Source organism: Fistularia commersonii, chromosome 13, assembly GCF_037954325.1.
Source record: "Fistularia commersonii isolate RoL2024-O1a breed Wild chromosome 13, RoL_Fcom_v1.0, whole genome shotgun sequence".
NCBI classification, from domain to species: Eukaryota; Metazoa; Chordata; class Actinopteri; order Syngnathiformes; family Fistulariidae; genus Fistularia; species Fistularia commersonii.
The window spans coordinates 10,201,766-10,223,297 of NC_141296.1; the positions used below are offsets into that span (position 1 = coordinate 10,201,766).

General features: G+C 38.3%; 1 protein-coding gene across 1 annotated transcript in view; it reads right to left on the reverse strand.

Moving 5' to 3' along the window:
* Window positions 1-21,532, reverse strand: part of slit3 (slit homolog 3 (Drosophila)) — a 222,396-nt gene that overhangs the window by 79,409 nt on the left and 121,455 nt on the right. Inside the window, exons 5-6 of the mRNA XM_086158069.1 lie at window positions 18,786-18,857; window positions 6,674-6,745 (exon numbers count right to left, since the gene is read on the reverse strand). Coding sequence (XP_086014195.1) covers window positions 6,674-6,745; window positions 18,786-18,857 — 144 coding nt within the window. The remainder of the gene's footprint in view (window positions 1-6,673; window positions 6,746-18,785; window positions 18,858-21,532) is intronic.

Consider the following 21,532-nt stretch of genomic DNA (forward strand, 5'->3'; position numbering starts at 1 on the left):
AAAGTTACAGAAAAATTGGTTTTGTTGCAGATCTAGGATGAATTTGCCAATATCAATGTTTTAAACAGTTAAATAAATCTGCTCCTAACGCAAACTGCGATACTGCATCGGATTCAAACCATGAGTCAGTTCACACTCCTTCCTCTCATAACATTTAGCTAAAACTCCCAGGACATTTACAGTGCTGTGACCTTGATTTTGAGAGTACCGTGCTTGAGCTTGTATTTGGATGATTGTCAGTAGCAAAAACCAACAAACCAGAATTTCTAAAAAAAATCTGTGTAATTATTACAAATGTGAAAAGCTCCTTGGTGTAATGGACTGCCATATTTTAGCAAGAATTGTAAATGTTTCCTGTTATGGTTTACTGGTATAGAAACCATCATGGACATGCCAACGTTGTAACTTTCCAAATGGACTGCTACTCTTTCAGCCAAAAATTCACTGCAGGCACAGAAATCTCACCTAAAATCATAGACGATCTTAATTTCCTTCTTTAATTTTTCACTGTGGCAGCTTTGGACTTTATCTTCATTACTCGCCGGTGGGAAATGATTGGGCGGATATTAAGGGGGAAGAAGAAGCGAACTCCAGCAGAGGTCATGTTGGACTGTAAGTCAGCAATTAACAAGCAAAAGTTCTATGTGTAAATTGAAGGGAACATGATGATCTTGCAGCCTTGTTCTGCTGCCATTCTCTTAAGTAATGTATTCATTTGATTGAGAACTAAAACTGTTAAAATGATGGATTCAAAAGCCGCAAATGCTCAAAACAAATTGTATTCACAGCACAGATCCTTGAGTATTAAAAATCAGATTGATTGAATCTACGTTTTTTTCTTGATGTTTTCCCACTAACTTTATTCCTCAGTGTTTTTCCTTTTTTTTAAGCTTAAGTGTAATTGATTCTTAAAGTCTGTCTTATTTGGTTAGCTAATTACTTCATGCTCATAGTAATTTGGAGGTGCAATGAACTTGAATAATGAACAAGATGCTAGCACGACATCAACATATTTAAGTTAGTTAAACTTTTTTCAACCAAATCAGTTTGCACTACTCTGTATACGATATTACTTTGAGTTTTAAGGCTCACAGTTTAACCCATCAAGCATGAACTAAGCTACAATTTAATATATACATCATTTTTTTTGCATCAGTTGACCCCATAATTGCTAAAAATGAAAGAAGTTAATATTTAATAGTTAACAAAAATAAAGGAACCCGGGTGGAACGGTGAGGCTACAGGGAGTGGAGATCAAGAAGTTGGAGGATGTCAAGTATTTGGGGTCAACAGTCCAGAGCAGTGGAGTGTGAAAAAAAAAGGGGAAGAGACGGGTTCAAGCAGGTTGGAATGGGTGGAGAAAAGTGTCACGGGTACTATGTGATAGAAGACTATCAGCCAGAATAAAAGGAAAGTTTACAAGACAGTGGTGAGACCAGCGATGCTGCACGGTCAAGAAAAAAGCAACATTGATGAAAAGACAGCAGGCAGAGCTAGAGGTCGCAGAGATGAAGATGCTAAGGTTCTCTTTGGGAGTGACCTGGATGGAGAGGATCAGGAAGGAGTCTATCAGAGGAACAGCACATGTTAGATGTTTTGGAGAGAAGGTCAGAGAAGCCAGACTGAGATGGTTCGGTCATGTACAAAGGAGGGATAGTGAATATATTGGTAGACGGATGCTGGAATTGGAGCTTCTAGGCAGGAGGTCTAGAGGAAGACCAAAGAGAAGATTTATGGACGTAGTGAGAGCGGATATGAAGGTAGTTGGTGTGAAAGAGGAGGATACAGAGAATAGGGTTGGATGGGGAAGGTTGATTCTGCGGTGACCCCTGAAGGGAAAAGCCGAAAAGAGAAGAAGTTAACAAAAATAAAACCAAAACCAACGATATGCAGATCGGGGTCTCCACTCTTTTGAGAAACAATGTTCAGTCTATCTGACAACTTTCATGGTCTGCAAACAACAAAGCACCAAATTGAGTAAGTCAGTCAGACTTTTGTTTCATCAATAATTGATGCCGCCTCGCTTCTTCCCTCTGATCCGCTCAGTCTATCTACGACCACTATTTTCTCACACTGTAATGTTTCATCAGCTTTCCTCCTGCCCGTCAACTTTCCTGTTTATTTCCTATTACATACCAACTGCACTTTGCAATGTCACTATACCTTTAGATCCCTGTCCCTTCCTTGCGTTTAATATCTTGTTTTCCATCTTGAACAAATTGACAACTTCTTATCTATTTGTTGAATCTTGTCTCACACACTTTGTAATTGTGCAATTTTTTCACTTTGGTGTGTAATTTTACATTTCATCATTTATCTTTGCAGACTTGCATCTCTGTGTCATGTGCATGTGTCTCTTTTCTTCTGAATTTCTCTTCATTTCCTTCCTATCTGCTCTGTATCCCTTTTTTTTGCTCCCTCCCTCTTTTACCTCAGGTCCAACAGCAGATAAATAAATTATGACCAGGAAACTGAATGCTCTTACAACACTGATACCACACTCACTTCTTTCTCCTCTGTCAAATCCCTTGTTCTCGTCATTTCCTTTTTGGGAATGCCCGCCAATGCCTGAAATCTCTTGCCTCTCTTAGAGAGGCAAAGGAAAAAAAAAAGTGGGAAAGAGGACAGTATCCACAGTCCTTTGAGTTTAAATAAATCATGGACAGGCGCTGCCTTGCTTTTACAACTCCAACCCACCACTTTTATCCAGGCAGCCATGAAAAAGGGTGAAGAGATGAGGAAGCAACAGAGAAAGAGAGACGATGTATAAGGCATATGGGTAAACAGTGCAGATGGCTACGGGGATGCAAAACTGCAATAGCTGCCCTTTCTCTTAAAATATGTTGCGGGGAAAAGCAGAACAAACAAATTAGTGTGATGTTTGTCTTGGACGTGTTACTTCTGATAAAAAAATATATGTTTTTATTAAATTTGATTTTTTTGGATGACACGGGGTATCTTAAAGTAACTTTTATTGTTAATAAATAACTATAGCGATGACCAGCGAAGGCATCTTTCTTTACTTTTTTGCATAATGTGTCACGTATCTAATTGATCCAATATTATCAAATGTCTCTGATTTAAACGAGGTATCCAATGAAAAAAACAAATTGCCAAACCTGCCTCATTTTAATTGATTAAACAATATAAATTAGATTCATCAAATGAATGAATGAATGAATAATCAAACTAAGAAAGTAGAATACATTATCATTTTCAAACTGAGCCTGATGGCACAATATTAGGCTTTGACTTTTCAAAATTGCTCTTGTGAATCATATTAAGCAGCTCAGATAAAGTTAAGTCTACCAAGAAACAGTAGCTAATTAAAAAAGACTAGATTAATTAATGCGGATATTCGTTAGAGGCACACAAAGCACCCTGCCTCTTTCAATCAGCATGACACAAACACACATGCTTGTTTCCAACACACATGCACAGTCAATCTGCATGCATCCGTCGACCAACAAGCCAATTTATTCCATTTTACTTGCATCACATACAAGAAAGAAAAGACTATTTTAGAGTGATTGCCACCTACCACTTCATGCATAACTGACCAGTGATGATTGTGTGTTTCAATTACGACTGATAGATTATTCATGAAACAACAAATAAATTACAAGATGTGAACAGACCCTAATACACATCAAGGAGTAGACTGTTGCATGATGAGAAAAAGAAAAACACACTATTGTTGTCATGAACATCTAGCTGCTGTATGGATACATGGAGACTATGGATGCACACATGGGAACTGCCCTGCTTAATTGATTGGAGGTCAACTTTTGAATTATTCAGCACCTATTTGATAAATAATGACTGCTACAAGTCAGATTTCAGATTCCTCTTTTTATTGTTTTTATTTAATTTTCGCTCATCACAAACTAAGTCTCATATCGTTAGGTTGTAGTCTTTAATAGACATAATCTTGGGTTTTAAGAAACAGAAATAGGTATAATCCTCCATTTTCTGGCATTTCAAGAGCAAATCGACGTCACTTTTCTTGATCTCATGTTCACAAAGAAATTATTAGACGCAAACTACGCAAAAAAAGCATATCCAACTGCATTGATCAATAATAGTCACTAGTGCTTTATTGGCTCCAGTTTATAATGCATTTTTATAGATAAAATTAAATAGATGGAATAACCACAAAGTCATTCAGTTCCGGCCTGACCATAACTCATTTGGCATTATTGATTGATAAGTGACTTGATTGTTTGGTAGTCCAATTAATCTAAACTGTTTCTTGTTGTAGTATTGATTGGCTAAAACTGCCTCATTTGCAAGAAAATGTTTGGATTACAACTGGGGTCTGATCCCAAAAGTTATTGAATTAAATGAGCACACACTCACTCACACACACATAAGAGACCTGCAGAATAACAATCTGAAAATGCCGTTAATGGCCACAAATCATTGTTATCCCTGTCATCTCAATTTGTACTGCAGTTACAAATTCAACTTCAACAGCTGAACAGATGTGGACCCAAGTGTGTCCACACTTGATTGTGAATGTGCACTGAATGTGCTTGTCTGTGTTTGAGTGAACTAGTTTGCAGGTGTGCGTGTCTGTGTATGAGTGTAAGGATTCTTGAAATGAAGATCAGTCCAGCGGCAGAATTGCTTACTGTCATTCATGCCCTTTGCGTGCGCAAGAGTGCACACACACACACACACACGGACGCATGCACGCACAGACACGCACACCTGCCTTTATTAAAACGTCACATTTGGTGAATATACTGTGTAGTTTCATTGCTGTCTGCCTTGAATGGGAGCGGCTGTGTATTTACAGTGAATTGTAAATCCTGCCAAGCACTCAGCTGTCAGAGTCTTATGAATTGCTAATATGTTGTATCTTGCACTGCAGATCCTCCTCTGTCTGCCCCTTATCACTCCCATAGTGTGCTCTGAAAAAAGTGGATCTGGTCAAATTTAGAATTTGGTGAAAAAAGTCAGCAACAAAGGATCATAATAAAAAAGAAAGGTGCGGACAGGTTTCAAATTTGGGGTAATTCCAGGCGAGTAAGATGAACACTTTCCACTGTGTCCTTTGCTCTTTTTAATCATTCATATAAACGCATTAAGCAGCTCCAGTACGCACTAGGAACCACACCAGCAGTATGTGCTTACGGATTTCTCTCTGTTTAAATGTCTGCTGATCAGCTAATAAGAGTTTCAAGTTATTATTGAAATAACTCATTGTAATTTGCCATGTTCAAATTTTAGCTAAAATTTTCTTTCTTCTTTTGTTTGGATGGTGTTGATGACGTTTGCCATTTTGCGAGAAACAAATTTTAGGGGGACTAAATCCTCACATTTCTCACGCATATCAAGAGCAACGGCTAAGATCTTGTTTTTCCTACTTTGCACATCAGTTTTGCGAGTGGAAATGAGATACAATTAACCAAAAGCAACCAATTACCGCTCTATTCTTTATTTGGGCTTTCCTCTGAATGATATACATTTCAGAATGTGGAAATACTGATAATAAACACAATATTATGTATCAGACATTTCAAAACTTTATTATCATATTTTGTTATTTCTTTTTATGGTCCTCGATTAAGCCAGTTGGTAGTTACCAAATTGCATTTAATTCTGCTGACATGCTGTCAATTTTTCGCCCTGTTGTTTTGTCCCTCAACCTGCAGGCTACATTCGTGCATGTCTTTATCTTACCTTCTTTTACACATTTTGTCTGGTTTAACTCCACCTTGTTTTCCATCTCACTAAAACATTCAGCAAGAATTCTACTAACCTTATCAACTCTCATTGTCATTCGGCAGAAAATAAATGAATCGCCGCTGAGCCTGTAAACAACATATGCTAGTGCAAGCCTGAAAACAAGGGAATTAAAACTAAATAAAAAGAAAAAAAATCACACTTCACATTTGTTTCATGAAATTTTAGGCCCGGTCTTGTAACCTTGTACTTTAACACACACATTTTACTTGAGAAGTGAGTTCTGAGAGGTCAGCTGTTTCAATAAATAAATTATGGGTAACTTCGTTCATTTGATAAAATGGGCATTTGTGTGAGAGCCAATCCAGCTTTGGAAAATTTTCAACGCACGCATGGACATTGATGGATTTGCAAAGAACATAAAATCCAACAGCGCAACTGTAATCAAATAAACTCACAAAAAGCAAACACAGAAGTGTATTGAGATATTCTAATATTTAGGTAGCGATACACACTGTTCTAATGCAGGAAAACATAGTAGGTAGAAAACACTGTGCATGGATGAAAGTGTATTCTCCACCAATGACATAGTTGCTAGTAAAATGACAAGTATACAAGCCTTTGTCCTGATGAACAAAGAGGAAAAGTACTTCGACATGAACCTTAGTGCAGGAACTTGCTGCTAGAGATAATTGATGTGAGAACACACGAGAAAAGTAGGTTGTTAACAATAACACCTGCAACTTAATTTTTTAGCACAGTGCAAGAGGAAAAGTGAGGAGAGGAACAGTGAGGAAAGGAGAGGAGGGGAGAGGGTGAAAAAAAAATGAACGGAAGGATGAAGCAACAGAGAGAATGAGAGAATACCGTGATGATAAGAGAAGAAATGTGCAGGCGGCTCAGGGAAAGGAGATGAGAAGACGAGACGCAAGATGAGGAGAGACGAGGCAGATTCAGAGGACAGGGGGATTTCTTTACTTACAGAATCTCCAGATCGCGCAGCGCTCGGAACGCTCCATCTTCAATGCAGCTGATGTGGTTGCTGTCCAGTTGCCTGCACCAGTCGCACACATATACACAGGCAGAAACACACACACAGACACACACACACACACACACAAACACAAATGGGAGAGAGATGGGAGAGTCAGGCGCAAGTCTACAAGGTCCACTGGGGGGAGGGACTAACACAAGATGTGAATGAATGTGTATGTGTAGGTGATACCCCATTAGTGAGCTTAAAGTAGCAGATAGGGGATACACACACTAGCTCTCTCTCTCTCTCTCTCCTTCCCTCACACACACACACACACACACACACACACACACACACTAAGGATATCATCTGATAGCACATAAGCTAAGGTTAAATCTCTCACCTCAGTGCTGATATGGCCAGCCCTGAGAAGAGGAGGAGAGGAAAAGGAAAAAGCAGGAGTGAGGTACCAGTGCTCTGAAATGGCCTGTCTGGCATCAGCCTATCACCTCCTCTCCCCTCTGCATGTCCAGCGCAAACTAGCCACCAGGAGAGAGAGGAATGAGAGAGGTAGATGCAGCGTTGGGGAGAGAGAGCAAGCCATAGCTACTAAAGCCCACCCTCCTTGTCTGTTCTGTAAATATTAATTGCATTTTCTCCTTTCCCAACCCTCCTTCTTTACCCCCGCCCTCCCGATGTCCTCTTTTATTCTTTTTTTCTTTTCTCTGTAGTGAAACAGGGAGTAATTTCATTACATTAGGCCAGCCAATCCATTAAGGGCCTTTTACCGGCTCTGTCACTGAAACAATTTCATTAAAAGGAAAGCCTCCGTAAATCAACCTACAGTCACGACTTCCTTCCTTCCTCTGTCTCTCTCTGCCTCCCTACTCATTCCCCTCCTCCTTCTGTTCCTCTGGTTGACGCCTCATTCAGCAGACTCCCAGATGCACCCTGTGCCCCACTGTCATCCATCCTTTGCTTTTACTTTAATTTGCCCAGCTCTACATATTCAGGCCCCTCCCCACCTGTCCATTTCCATCCATCCCACAATCTATGAACCCAGCAACCCCGAAAACTACATTCCACCCTCACACATTTCTATCTCTCCTCCGCCCATTCCTCTTTCTTTGCAAACGAGAGGATGAATTTATAGAGGTGGAGATAAACATTTTAAAGTATTACTTTTGCGTTTTTTTTAACCCATTCAAAATATAGTAGTGATATTACACCTGTTTTGAGATACACAAAAGTCGTCAAAACGTGTGGAAAAAGACCCGCGAAGTTAGAGGACATGCAACCATTGATTGCCCAAATACACACACACACACACACACACACACACACACACACACACACACACACACACACACACACGCACACACAGCACACACACACACACACACACACACACACACACACACACACACAATGTCTGGTTATTCGTCTGCTCTCCAGACACCTGAAGATAAAAGCATATCACTTCACCTTAATCTTCTCCTCCTTGTCCCTTTTCCCATCTAATCCATCCCTAATCCCTTTTTCTTTGACTCCTGTCTTCCCCTTTTCTTTTTCTCCCCCTACTTCCGAGCATCTGTCTTCTCAATATTTTATGTTCCCTCGCTCTCAATTTTTGTCCATCCAGTGGCCTCTCATCTCATCTCATCTATTCTACTATTCTCCTTCACCTTTTCTCTTCTCAGTCTCCACCTATCAATTGCTAATCCATTTATCCCCATATTTTCTTTTATAAAGATTTTAAAATCATCTTTTCTACACAGCTCCTTTGTGCGTTAAGCATTGCAGCACCTGTGATATCACTCGTGTGAGGATGGTGATTTCCAAAACAGGAGCTTGGATTTCTCTGTGGGGAAACAGGAATGACTTCAGGGCAGAAGCAATGCATTTTTGTATGTGTGTGTTAGTGTGATGATGGACTGGGAATTCTACGAGTCTGAAATGTTGATATGTTATCGTTTCATTTCAATCAAAAAGAAAGAGTGGCTTTTGTAGTTAAATGCAAAGACAGAAGTTTCTGTTGTCTAGTTTCAATTCATTGACCAAAAATGGTAAAACTTGCAAATTGGATGAGGCACTAGAGACTAATCATTATTAGACATTCATCGTTATATGTTTATTTTTTATTCCCGCTCAGTGTTTATATGTCCATCAACTTGCTGATCTCTTGTATATCAGGAAGATTATGCAAAAGATAGTTTAACCAAACTTTCCAGCGGGCTGCGGCACGGCCTTAAGAAGAACCAATTAAATAATGTACCTCATTTGCTTTACAATTGCATGCATTTATGTTGGCCTTGGCAACGGTCTGCACTCCATACAGTGTCGTTCTGTATTATGTGTTAAAAGCAGCAATGATGTGCATTGCAGGGTCACGAAAGGCAATTTACAATTCAGAAGAGAAAAGCTTGTCTTTTACGTACCTCATGTACAACCCATCTAAAACTGATTCGATGGGTTCATATGCCTCAATGTGATGCAATTGCATTTTTAGAGGTAGTTTGACTTTAACTGCAAACAATTAGCAAAGTTGTTGCGATCGTAACTGTGAAGTGATAGCCTTTTATTTCACAACAATGTTTTTGCATCTTCAAATGAAACGTCTGTTAAATGACCGAGATCTTATAAACGACAAACCTTTCCAGATGTATCCGATATGGACTGTTCTGTATGAGAATACGGTATTGTAATTCTACTGAATCGATAGAGGGGAAAAAGCAAACAACAAATAATTACAGGTCCATTGCATTTGCTGATTATCTGGGGGCAACACTTTCTGTGACGTATCCATCAAAAAAAGCCACACTCTTGGAAATGAGAAACTGCATATCTGTCATTGTACCAATTCTTTGAATCTTTAACAAGTTTAGGCCAACAGAACAAATCAAAAGGTGCCTTTGCGCGCATGCACATGTACACACACAGCTGCGTAATATTGAAAAAAGACATCTTTGCCATCTCTAAACGCAGCTGACGAGGACAGAAAAACGTGTCCTTAACTTCATATCAATGGGATGGTGTTTTAATAATTTTTACAGCATGTCATACAGCTATAATTTATCTAGAATTGAGAAATTGGTGGATTAATTTTAGTGGCAATGTACTTCATCTTCCGCCCGCATCCATGGTAAATTATTTCATCATCTGCGATATGATTGGATTCCTCTGACAAGCTTTTGTTCACCAAGCACCCTGATTAGCAGCTACATGATTGATATCCATCTTGGATGAACAGAAAATACACAGTGCATTCGTGTGTATCATTTGTTTTGGGATATTTGTACAGGGAATAGACCCATGATTTCAAAAATGTTATTTCCTTTCATATAATTAGTTAGTGCATTTAATCCTGTCTATCAAACAGCTTACTTGCATAGTGATAGAGTCTTTTCCTCTGCTATTATCTGGAACCAAGGGGAGATACAAGCGCACACGCACGCACACACACACACACACACACACACGCACACACACACACACACACACACACACACACACGTGCGAGATAAGCCCTCTTGCTCCATAAGTTCATAAATGAGTGAGCGCATTGTAGTCATCTATGAATGGACAAGGGAATGAGAATCCCGGGTTTCTTCTCTGATGCGTACCAACAAATTCTGTTTCTCGTTATTTCCAGTTGAAAATTACAGAGAACTATTCTAATTTTCCTGAAGCAAAACACTTTTTGTTGATAAAAAAAAATGCATTATGAATATTGATGGACACAGAGTTGAAACACATTGAAGAAACAGTGTTTTTCTGTGGCTATTTGTACTTCAACAAGACTATGATAGATGATTTTCTATGTTTCAGTCAAAATTGGCAGTAACTGCAACCCTCTCCAAGTCATTATACAAAGATTTTTTTTTAAACATCCCGGACTTTCAGTCATTTCTGTCTTTCAAGTCAATCAGCTATTTTGTCTGTTTTGCTTCCAGCCATGAGCACCAGTTTATTTTGAAATATGATTAAATGGGTTGAGTGGAAAGACTCATACAGATAGGAAATTATGGTTTAAGATAGAGACAAAAGACAAAACAATATAGGAGTCCAAAGACTCAACATAATAATTACAAAAACTAGGAAGAAAGGGTTGAATAATGTAAAATACAGATGTATATTTCAAAGAAACTGGTGAATGCTGGGGAACAAGATTTGACAAAAGTCTAGGACTGATGCAATCACAATCAGACCCACAGTCAACAAATGTTACTGCTTTCTTTGGGTCTTTCTCATCTCATACTGATGAAAAAGACGATGACTTGTCTTCACAGCAACAAAATTAGAGGAGGGGGTATTAAGAGAAAGTCCACATAATAAGGGAGGTTTGGATTTTTGATGGGTCAAAAATACAAATGGTCAGGAGGGAAACTTTTGCTCATATTTTCAATTTAAAAACAGCAACAATGTCACCAGCAACTAAGAAAAAACATAAGACACACAACATAAAACTGTTGGTTAAGAGTTAGGGAAACATTGAAACGGATAAAATGTTTGGGTCACTCACACAGCTGGGTGTGTTGCCTCATGGTGGTACAAAAGGGATTACTTAGACTGGAAAAAGTCAAACATTGCCTTTCATTTAGATAAAAGCATCAGTGGTAACAGTTCTTTGAGTAGCCAAGCTGAGAAAGGCATCAAAATCATTTGGATGCACGCGTGCGATGCCTGCACCTCCATGCTGAGTCACTGCAGTAGATTAGGATATTTACAGTTTAGTCAGTGTTGTCTTGCAAATGATGTTTCTACTTTAAGTGATGGTCAAGGTTACAGGAGACATTGTGTTTTGACATTATGTCGGTCTAACTGCGTTCCGAACCAAATGCATTCTCATGAGTGTATCCATCTATTGAAAAACAAATACACACTAACATCTACTTAAAGCAGATTCTTCTTTGGAATGAATAATGTAAAGATACATTATGTTAATCATAAGGTTTAGGTCACACCACGGCCATCCTTCTAACTGGCAAATCTGTTTGGACAGTAGATAGAAAACATCAATTCTATTTGTGTCGTATTTTTTTTAAACTAAAAGCAGCGTTTCACAAAACATTCCTCAAGTGGTAGCACCAGAAATATATAATTTCCATTCAACAATGATCTAACCCCCCCCATCCTGCATTCTGGGTCACGGGGTCCTGAGGGCCTGTATCTTATAAGTGTTTTTGGAATTCAGAAGGAAACTGGGGAACATGGAGACTCATGGACATGGGGACAGAAAGGCCCCCTGTTAGAATCAAACCGGGAACCTTCTTGTGGTGTTAGGGTGACTTTAACTACCTTAAACACACACACACACACCCACAAACACACACAACAATCTTGATAAATATTTGCCTCATTCAGGCTGTTCACAGCTAAAATACAGTGAAACAGTGGTGATCCACAGCAGAGTATGTCTGAAATGTGTATGTGCAAACACCCATGCAACCATTACAATGCTCTCCTGCATTCTGTAAGGCACTGTAGCAATAATTCAAACAAAGGACTATCCTGCACTGCATTGTGGGTAGGGGAGTGTGACGCATAGAGGTAGTTTATGAGGGAGAACCAAAACGAGAAGATGACATGGAGGAGAAAAGTAAGAGTAAAGCCATGAGGTGGGTTCTACTTTACTGTTTGAAGAAATTATTTTCCGAGCATATTCTTTCAAAGCGACTAAAGTTGAGTGTCTAGATATTGAGCACGGAAAGACCCAGTGGGAGAAACGAGTTACATTTGATCACAAAAATCAGCAAAGTGAAACAGGTAGGCAGATGGCAAAGACAGTGAAATGTGAGGACATGATGGCAAGAGAAGATAAAAAGCGGGTATTTGTGGGGACTGAGGTACAGTGTGACAATATATGAAATAGTTTCATCTTATCTGATAAATTCATACTTCTCTGTGATCCACTATTACTATATTATTACTATTATTATATACCTTCCAGTTTTAGTTGCACATGACGTGATGTAAATGCAACACAACACAAATGATATATGTGTTTCCTAGTCGACTGCTGCTTCTCAATTTCCACTGCGGAAAGAATGCGCTGAAACTACTCATGATGTAAACTCAAGTAGAGTTTTTGTCTCACTGACACAAAATGCTATCAGTGAAAGAATCTTTTTTTTTATAAAACTTGTTCAGATTAACAGTGTTCATGAATTAGGATCAGGAGAGTAGAAACAACACGTTGGGGAAAACAACACATTCTGATAGAATGTATTGTTCAATTTTTCTGCACAGAAAACTGAGGTAGCAAAATACAGGCTAAAATATAACAAGATTAGGTCACAGATATGAATACAGTGAATTAGATGAAAGTACAAAGTAACTCCTCGTGTCTTAGTGTGACCATGATAACTTAGGGAACATAACACATTTCAGTGTAATTCTGAGACTGACTGACAGGAAGATTTTACAGGATTGACAGGAAGAGCAGTCAGCGCAATGGGTTTGTGAAATCCTCTCTCTCTCTCTCTCACACACACACACACACACACCTACAGTGTCATATGGCATAAACCTGTCTTGTTACGTTAGCAGAGGAAAACACTAATCATATTTGCCATCATCTTGGCAGTTTCAGCCAAGCAGTCAACCTCAGTACCTCTGCTGTATAAATTCAGCAGTTTCAGCTGGCCATGGCTAAAGTATTGCTGTTTTGGCTCCAGAATCTTATAAGATATCACGAGATGGAACAAGACTCAAATTGTTGTAGGTCAAAGGAATAGTTCTTCTCTTTCTCTTCCCCTACATAAAGTAAATCCTTTTGGGAATACCCAAGGATTGTGTCAGCCTCCTGCCATAGCCCATTTGACCAGAATCAGTGGCAAACAAATGAGTTGATGGATCCCTCACAATATTCTTATTGGGAACAACGCTGACTCTTAGCAACAACTTCAGCTTGCACTTTGTAGTAACAACAACATTCGCAGAAACCATCTACCTGCTCCTCTAATGGTCTCACTTTCAACAAGTAGCTTAGTATAGGGTGATGATGATGAGAAGGAAAGATATATGGAACGAAGTAAACCCAGGGAGACACAGGTAAATGTTACAAAGTAATGGACCTTGAAAAAAACAGAACAACAAACTGTACCTTTTCAGGGTGAACAGGGAAGAGTTTAATTCACATTTTAGTCAGTAAAAAAAAATCTACCTCAGAAATTAGTAGAGGTATCGAAATATGTGCAAAAGAACCAAAGCTGCAAATCAGAACATTCTAAAGACTAGTCATATCTACATCTTGAGCAGCACTTGAATGCACCATAAATTCAAACAACAATGGAACAAAATGTCTGTGGTTGTCAGTGGCAAGTCATTTTTTTGGATGTTTGTTGTACATTTTAGAATTCTGTAAAAAGCTGACAGTCTTTTGTGAGACACCAATGTCAAGGATAAACAAGTGTAGCATCAATATAAATAACAATAATCCCAGTTAGGACAAACCATGACCATTGATGTTTGACCTTCTGAGAAATAGAAAATATTTAGTGTTACATTGAGGAAGTGATTAAGGTTTCCCAACACTGGATCTTTGCACCTGAGCAAAGTAAAAGTACATTTGATTTGGTTGAATTTCAAACAGTTCGGTAGGATAAAAGCATGTAGGAAGCAACACAAATACTCCTGCACATCTGGAGGTGGTGGGCAGGTGAAAATGTGGTTTCAGTTACAAAAACACAATGTTACACCTATAGGTTTTAATGTTGGTGTAAGCCACATGAATGATTCATGATGTTCTAAGCAGGACTGTAATAAAAGGATGTCAATCCACCATGCAACTTATGGAGGCTAACGTTTCGGATATATATTTCAATGATTTCATCCTAGAGTTAAATAATACATGCGGCGAGACGGATGTTCTGAGCCCCCAACAGTACTTATTTGAACAACAGGGTTATTTGGTCTGTTGGGTAGCTGAAAACAGAGGACAACTAGGTAAGAGTATGAAGGAGACCCTATTCTCTGTAAAAAGAAAGAGATAGACACACTGGCCAAGAGCAGTATGGAGGAGAAATGGTGGGAGAAAGGAGAAAGTAAAGGAGGGGAGGGAGCCAGAGTGAGAGGGAGAGAGGGGCATATGAGAAAATCAATGCTGTGTCCACCAGGGACAGAATGTCATGGAGTTTTTTTTTTACTTTGTGGTGTAATGGAGGGTTGGAGCCTTTTATTGCAGGAGTCACCTTGTCTAATGGAGGGAGAGACTGAGGGATAGAGAGAGGTAGAAGAAAAAAACAATCAGAAAAATTGGGAGACCAAGAATTTGGAGATGGCACTAGTTTGAGACTCGTGAGGGAAAAAGGAATGATGGGAAAGGGGAGACAAAGAAGGCGACAGGGGCATGGGAAGACAGAAAAGAGAAGAAAAAAATAAAAATAATAAAATCTGGTTGAATTCTCCCAAGAATTAAAATAAAAAGCATGGAAGAAGAGACAAAAATGTGAGGGGCGGGTAGACAGACAAGGGGGAAAGATCCATTTGATGGCAGGACAGGAAGTGTATGCATTTTGGAATTAGGACAAAGAACAAAAAGAAAGGGTAATAAGGTAGCCGCTGTAAGAACGACAAGGTTGAAGAGGAAACGTCAGAGGTACTGTAAAACTGCCAAACAAGCTGGGGAAGAAATGATTGATTTTTTTTAAGCATGAGTCATTCTTGATTTATAAGAATAAGACTAATGACCAAGTTAGAAGGTTGTCATGTAAGTCGTAGGACAAAGCAATTTAGCTAAAAACAATTTAAAGGGGCAGACAATTTTACTGTACAATTTGACTGATATGTCTTTAAAGGTTTTCTGAATGTCAAGAGCTGTGTTCAGATTAGTTGTTAGATTGGATACCAGATAATAAGGTGGTGAAGCGAGATGCAGAAATCGTGTGATGTCAATGGGAAGTATTTGCCTTGCCCTGGGCCACAGACTACACCTAGTGTAATCCATTTCAGAAAAACATTTAAAACCCCATTTTATTTATTTCCTCCTGACTCCTACTGAGACAATTGCGAGACAATTGAGAGAACCTGAGTTTACAGTGCCAAGTCTGAATTGAATGAAACTTAACAATATCATCTCCCTCAACATATCTATTTCTTATTTATGTAGGCCATGTATGAAAATTAAGATTAAAAAGGTGAACACCCCAAAAGCAAAAGCACAAGTCTTGTTTTTTTTCAAGATGGCACCAGTTGGCGGCAGCCTGTCACAGCATCTATCTCATCTTATCTTATCTTATCTTATTCTTTATTTTGCACACCCATTGATACCATTGTGTTCCAAGGTATAACATAAGACGATACATTATTGGCCCCGATTGGGAAATTCCGGTGTCGCAGCAGCACAGGACAGAGGACAGGTATCAAAAGACATAAAACAATAACAGTAACAATGACATTAAAGAGAGACATTAAAAAGAGCAGAAACAACAACAGTAGAAGGATAAAAGTAGATAAACTGCTACACTAGGACAGTATTAAAGTAATGTGAGTGAATGATCGTTGAAGGTAGTGGCCAGTAGTTCAGATGCAACTCCAAACTTAAACTCATTGACATATATAAGGGTCAATGCAATACCCACCACACTGTAATATTTTGGCATTAACTAAGTCATTGAAGGGTTTCATTTTGTAGCGGTGAATTCAAAAGTGTTTCGCCATGAAACACTTCAGAGAATCTAAGGTCATCGAGGTAACATGGTGTGTAGCGTTTAGTTTGGATTGTGGCCTCTATTAAAAGGGAGAGTGAATTAGTTGATCAGATGCCAACCTGTTTGGACTGTGGCCATGGAAACAGACACTTGCTCACTTTTATACATTCAAACACACACAGCAGTACAGACTACAGGCACTTTCAGCGCCATTTGACTTAAAAGTCAAGTAAAACTAAAAGTCCTGTGGACTTTGGCGGCAATATTGAATTTACATCGCACTTGGGAGAAATAGACTGAACCAGAGGAATAGATTTGCCTGTGGCCTTACTAATGTGTAGCAAATTCGAATTACAGAGTACAGAGTGAAAATATGGGAGGCACAAATATTTTCATAATCTGATGTATTGGTTCATATTTCACAGGGATTCGTGTTTATTCACCCGAGCATAGAGAGGTACTTCAAGTAAGCTCATGCATGGCTTCTTGCTATTAAATGAAAAGCTTTTGATGTGGGTGAAAATTTTGTGACGCTAATTAATTTGACGGCTCTGCCGGTCAATACATATTCACAACATCTACACTTCTGTAACAAAGCAGTAAACAGTCAATATATTTAATGTCCAGTATGCCTGAGATCTTTTGAGATGCTATTATATGAGCAGATTGGAACGTCTGTAAGCATGAGGACCCAAGCTTTGCAAAACAGAGCAGGGCTGCAAACAGCTGGTCTTTAAGTAGTGGGGTCAACTCTCCTTCCAATATATCTTGATTTCGCTTCTCTGAAATATTAAGACAAAGTTATTTTTGGGTGAGTCACATTTTTATTCATTTTTTTCTTTTAATTTCATACTTTGGTCTGTTTACCCTTTAGAAGTCCACATAAAACTGTCTGGGCCCTTAAATAGGTGATTAAATGAAGTTGAGAGTGTGTGTGTGTGTGTGTGTGTTTTTTTTGAATGAATAGTGTATAGTGTATCTATGTGTGTGTGTGTGTGTGTGTGTGTGTGTGTGTGCAATATATTCATTGTGTTCTTGTTTTTTTCTCCACTCCTGAAACAATTGGATTCATCTTTGTTTCCTCTGTGTTTGGGGGATAATCTATTTCTGTTGTTACTCCTTTTCATAGACTGTTGTAATACATCAATGTGCCATTTATTGATCCCAAACAATATTCTAAGGACAAGTCATAATCTTACAACATCCAATATTGCTATTTGCTATGGTATCCAATGTCATGGAGTTAATGTGATAGATAATGAAAGCGACATTTGAAAGCTCCTCCATGTTACGCAAAAGCACACACAATGATTGCAATTATGCTGAGTGTATAAGGCTTTGTATTTGATTGTATCTCACTCAAAAGCATAAATTCAATGTCGATTCTTGAACTTGAAAGAGACCAGTTGAGAAAACCATCTTGACACATGGTCCATTTATTATGGTAGAAGCATTAAATCAAAACACACGCCCTTTGTAAGCAAAGTGGAATGAAATACATTAATGAAATGATTTGTCTCTCCTGCGGTCCAGTAGATAAATAAGAATGATGCATTTGGCTTCCACTCAAAGTGACTGCAAGGATTATTTATTAATTCTGCATTAATGTTATGTAGAACGTTTCATTCTTTTTGAACCACACATCGCCCACTTGACCAAGGTTGCAGCAAATGCAAATTGACAATTTTATTTACATTTTGAAAATCATAAAATAATAGTAAATCAATAGTTATAGTTATCTTATCTTTGCCTCTTTGCCTTTTATGCAAATTAATCACTTTCATCTGTTCTGCAGCAGTTGCACTGAAATAGTGCTTGAAGACAAGTTTCTTTTTTCATTTATTCAAGAAGGAGCTTCTTTTTTTCCTTTTTTCATACGACAAACCTGCTTTTACACAGAAGCTTTGTTGTAAAGCAATTCCTTTCAACTAAATAATAGCATTTACCTTAAAATGATTTGATGCTTGCAGTGTTTCCGAGCAAATCCCCAAACCTTGAATGGGTTTCTTCTGAAATATTGTTGTGGTATCAAATCATCAAAGGCACAGTAACAGTCTTTTCTCTATTGCCTTCTATTCAATTGAGATACTGTTTACCCCTAAAATTCTGCCCAGTAATTTCCTAAGTGCTCCGATGGGGTCAAAGAGCCGATGCTGATGACCAGAATCGATTTGGTGGCATATTGATCACACAATAGGCAATCAGGATATTGTGAATAAATATCAAGTAGGTATTAAGTTATTGCCATGAGGGCAAAACAGACCTTGGACAAGAAGACCTCTGACAAAGAGGGGGACAAGAAAAGGATTAGGCAAGTGGGAATATGGGTTATGGAAGAAAATATACAAGTGAGGTGGTTTAGGTTTGGGATTTAGATGAAGGTTTGGAAAAAGGTTTAGGATTTAGATGAAGAGATGAGACGGCAGGGCAGGGAAAAAAGTGGTTCCGTTGGGAATAAGTGTGCTTACAGGTTCTTGACATTGGTGATTCCTCTGAAAGCTTTCCTCGGAACTGCCTGAATCTGGTTCTCGCTGAGGTCCCTGGATAGAGAGGGGGAGAAACAGAGGATCGGGGGGAGAAAAGGACACAGGACATTAGTTGTGGTGTTTCCAAAAGATGTATGGAGTCAAATGATAAAATACCACAAATATTTGATCTATAGCACAAGTGAACACAAAGCCAAACAGAGGAGGGGTACATAATGAAAACAAGGGGGAAGAAAGAGAGAGACAGGAACCGAGAAGGATGATATGACATTTATGATCAGTGGAACAATTTGGTCCAAAGAGCTTCAAAGACAAAGGGAATTATTGGAAATACTGCTGGCGTGAGTCCATCTACCTCCTGAAGTGTGTGTGTGTGTGTGTGTGTGTGTTTACAGTGAGATTTGTTTCTCTTTTTAAGTTATACTCTCCGATCGCGCATTTTTGTGCTACAGTGGAAAAATGAGAGAATCACATTCATTCCGAGAAACTTGCCAATCAACGCAATCAATTTGAGTATCACCATCGGAGCAATAGATTTATATTTTTTTCTCCTTCACTGATTGCTCTTCCTTGCTTTCCTTCACACACAAACACCCATACACCTCTGTAATGAATAGCTCTATGAGCCAAATTGTTTTTGACAACAGCATGACCTTAACTCTATTAGTGTTTTTCTTTGTGGAAGAACACATGACTCAGACAGTAGAATGAAATTAGAGGCTGAGAAAAAAAGATATGAAACATGAGACAAAAGATTTACCCTCTCTTCCAAGTAGTTGCAGTAAAAGCATTATAAAAGAAAAGAAACAAGGACCTCTGCCTAGATATTCTTGTTTCACCTTCCAACACACACACAGCTTGGAAATCAGCCAAACCAGTTTTTCAGCAAGGTACTTGTGTACTGACTAAATTTAGAACAGTTTGCCGTCATGTAGGAGGTGTCTAATCACTTTTCACTAAAAGGCCTTGACACATTCAACCTGGCAGGCAAGCAGGCCGGCGTGTAAGGGGCCATACATCAATATATCATCAAATGTGTTATTTAGCACTGTATATAGCTATCATCAAAAAGTCAAATTAGTGCAAATCATTTAAAAAGAAACCTGACTGAGTCTTTGCCATAGTACAATAAGATCCTCTAACCCACCGATTCCCCATTTATTTTTTAATGTCGCCCTGTTGTTAAGAATATAGCAGGTATGCTCTTTCATGAAAACCTAAATTTAATAATCTGAACAACATATGCGCATGCAATTTAATTTATCAGTTGTACAGGACTGTCTATGAAAATTAGAATATTGTGGTAAAGTTCTTTATCTTCTGCAATGCAATTAAAAAAACAAAAATTACTTTTTCATGATATTCTAATATTTTGAGATAGGATTTTTCAGTTTTCTTAAGATGTAAGCCATAATCAGCAATATTAAAATAATAATATTTCAGTTGATTTGTAATGAATCAAGAATGTATGACATTTTTGTTTTTGTAATTGCATTACAGAAGATAAAGAACTTTATCACAATATTCTAAATTTCTGAGACAGTCCTGTGCATACATTCATATCCTGTGTATGGGGTGGGGGGTGAGCTTGTCTGAAAATCAACTGTTATTGGTCCTCTGAATATCAATTGGCAAAATGTGTTTTTTTTTTCCTTCAAACTAACAAGATTGATCATTTTGGATATTTTACTCACAGCTTCATGTTTTTCTGGCTCATTCCTTCTGTTTGACAGGAGATGAGGGTTTCCTGTTTTGTCTCCCGAGGCCTTGATGGGAAAAGTATGTGCCTGGCATTGTATACTGTTTAGGCAAATAAAATGTGAACTTTTATGTACAGCTTTGCTCAGCGCGGAAATGTAGGGATATGAAAAAGGGCAATCATTTGAGATGCAGGAATGGTGTTATGACATCTGAATGTAGAGCACAGCCGGAATATATCCTCTGTGTTGAAATATCTTGTTTTGAAGACTCTGACACATTCTGGATGAGATCCACAGAGAGCTTTCCTGTCTTTTTCACTTTGTGACTTCATCAGCTACATTGACAAAGGAAATAATTAATAGATAAATGATTGGATTAAAATTAGTCCAAAAAAATAGATAGATGAAAGGAGTGACACTGCAAAATCACAGACTATGATGAGAAGACTGTTTTTTCATACATGTATATTTAAACCATAATATGTATTTGTTCTTCTTCAAAAAGGCGAAAAGCCGTCCAAGACCAATTTCTCTCATTATAAGACTGTGTTTCTCTGTCAGCCTTTACGACTCATGACACGAGCTCTGGGAAGCAAAATCTAAGGCTAATACAATAAAACTTTTATGTCACAAGGCAGGCAACAATGCTTTCATACCATGGCGTATTACATGTTGTTCATTAACAAATGTGGTTTTAGGGTAATGGAAAAGGTTGCATACCCAAACTGCAAGAGACTCCTCTACGGTATTTCAAACACAAATATTTACACGTTTTTCTGAAACTTTCCTGATTTATGTTGCTCAAACAGAAGAAGCAATGCCAAATAGCCAAATCCTAATAATAGAATGTGAAAAAAAAGGAAAAAAAATGAACCACGAGATTAGTTCAGAACTATATACTTCAACCTACGAGAACATTGTGAGGAAAAAAGAAGAAACAACATCTAAGCAGCTATCCGTGGCTTCAGTTTGATGTGTTTATATGGCCCAGTGGACTAGCAGGTGTTTAAAATTATTTTCCTGCTTTTT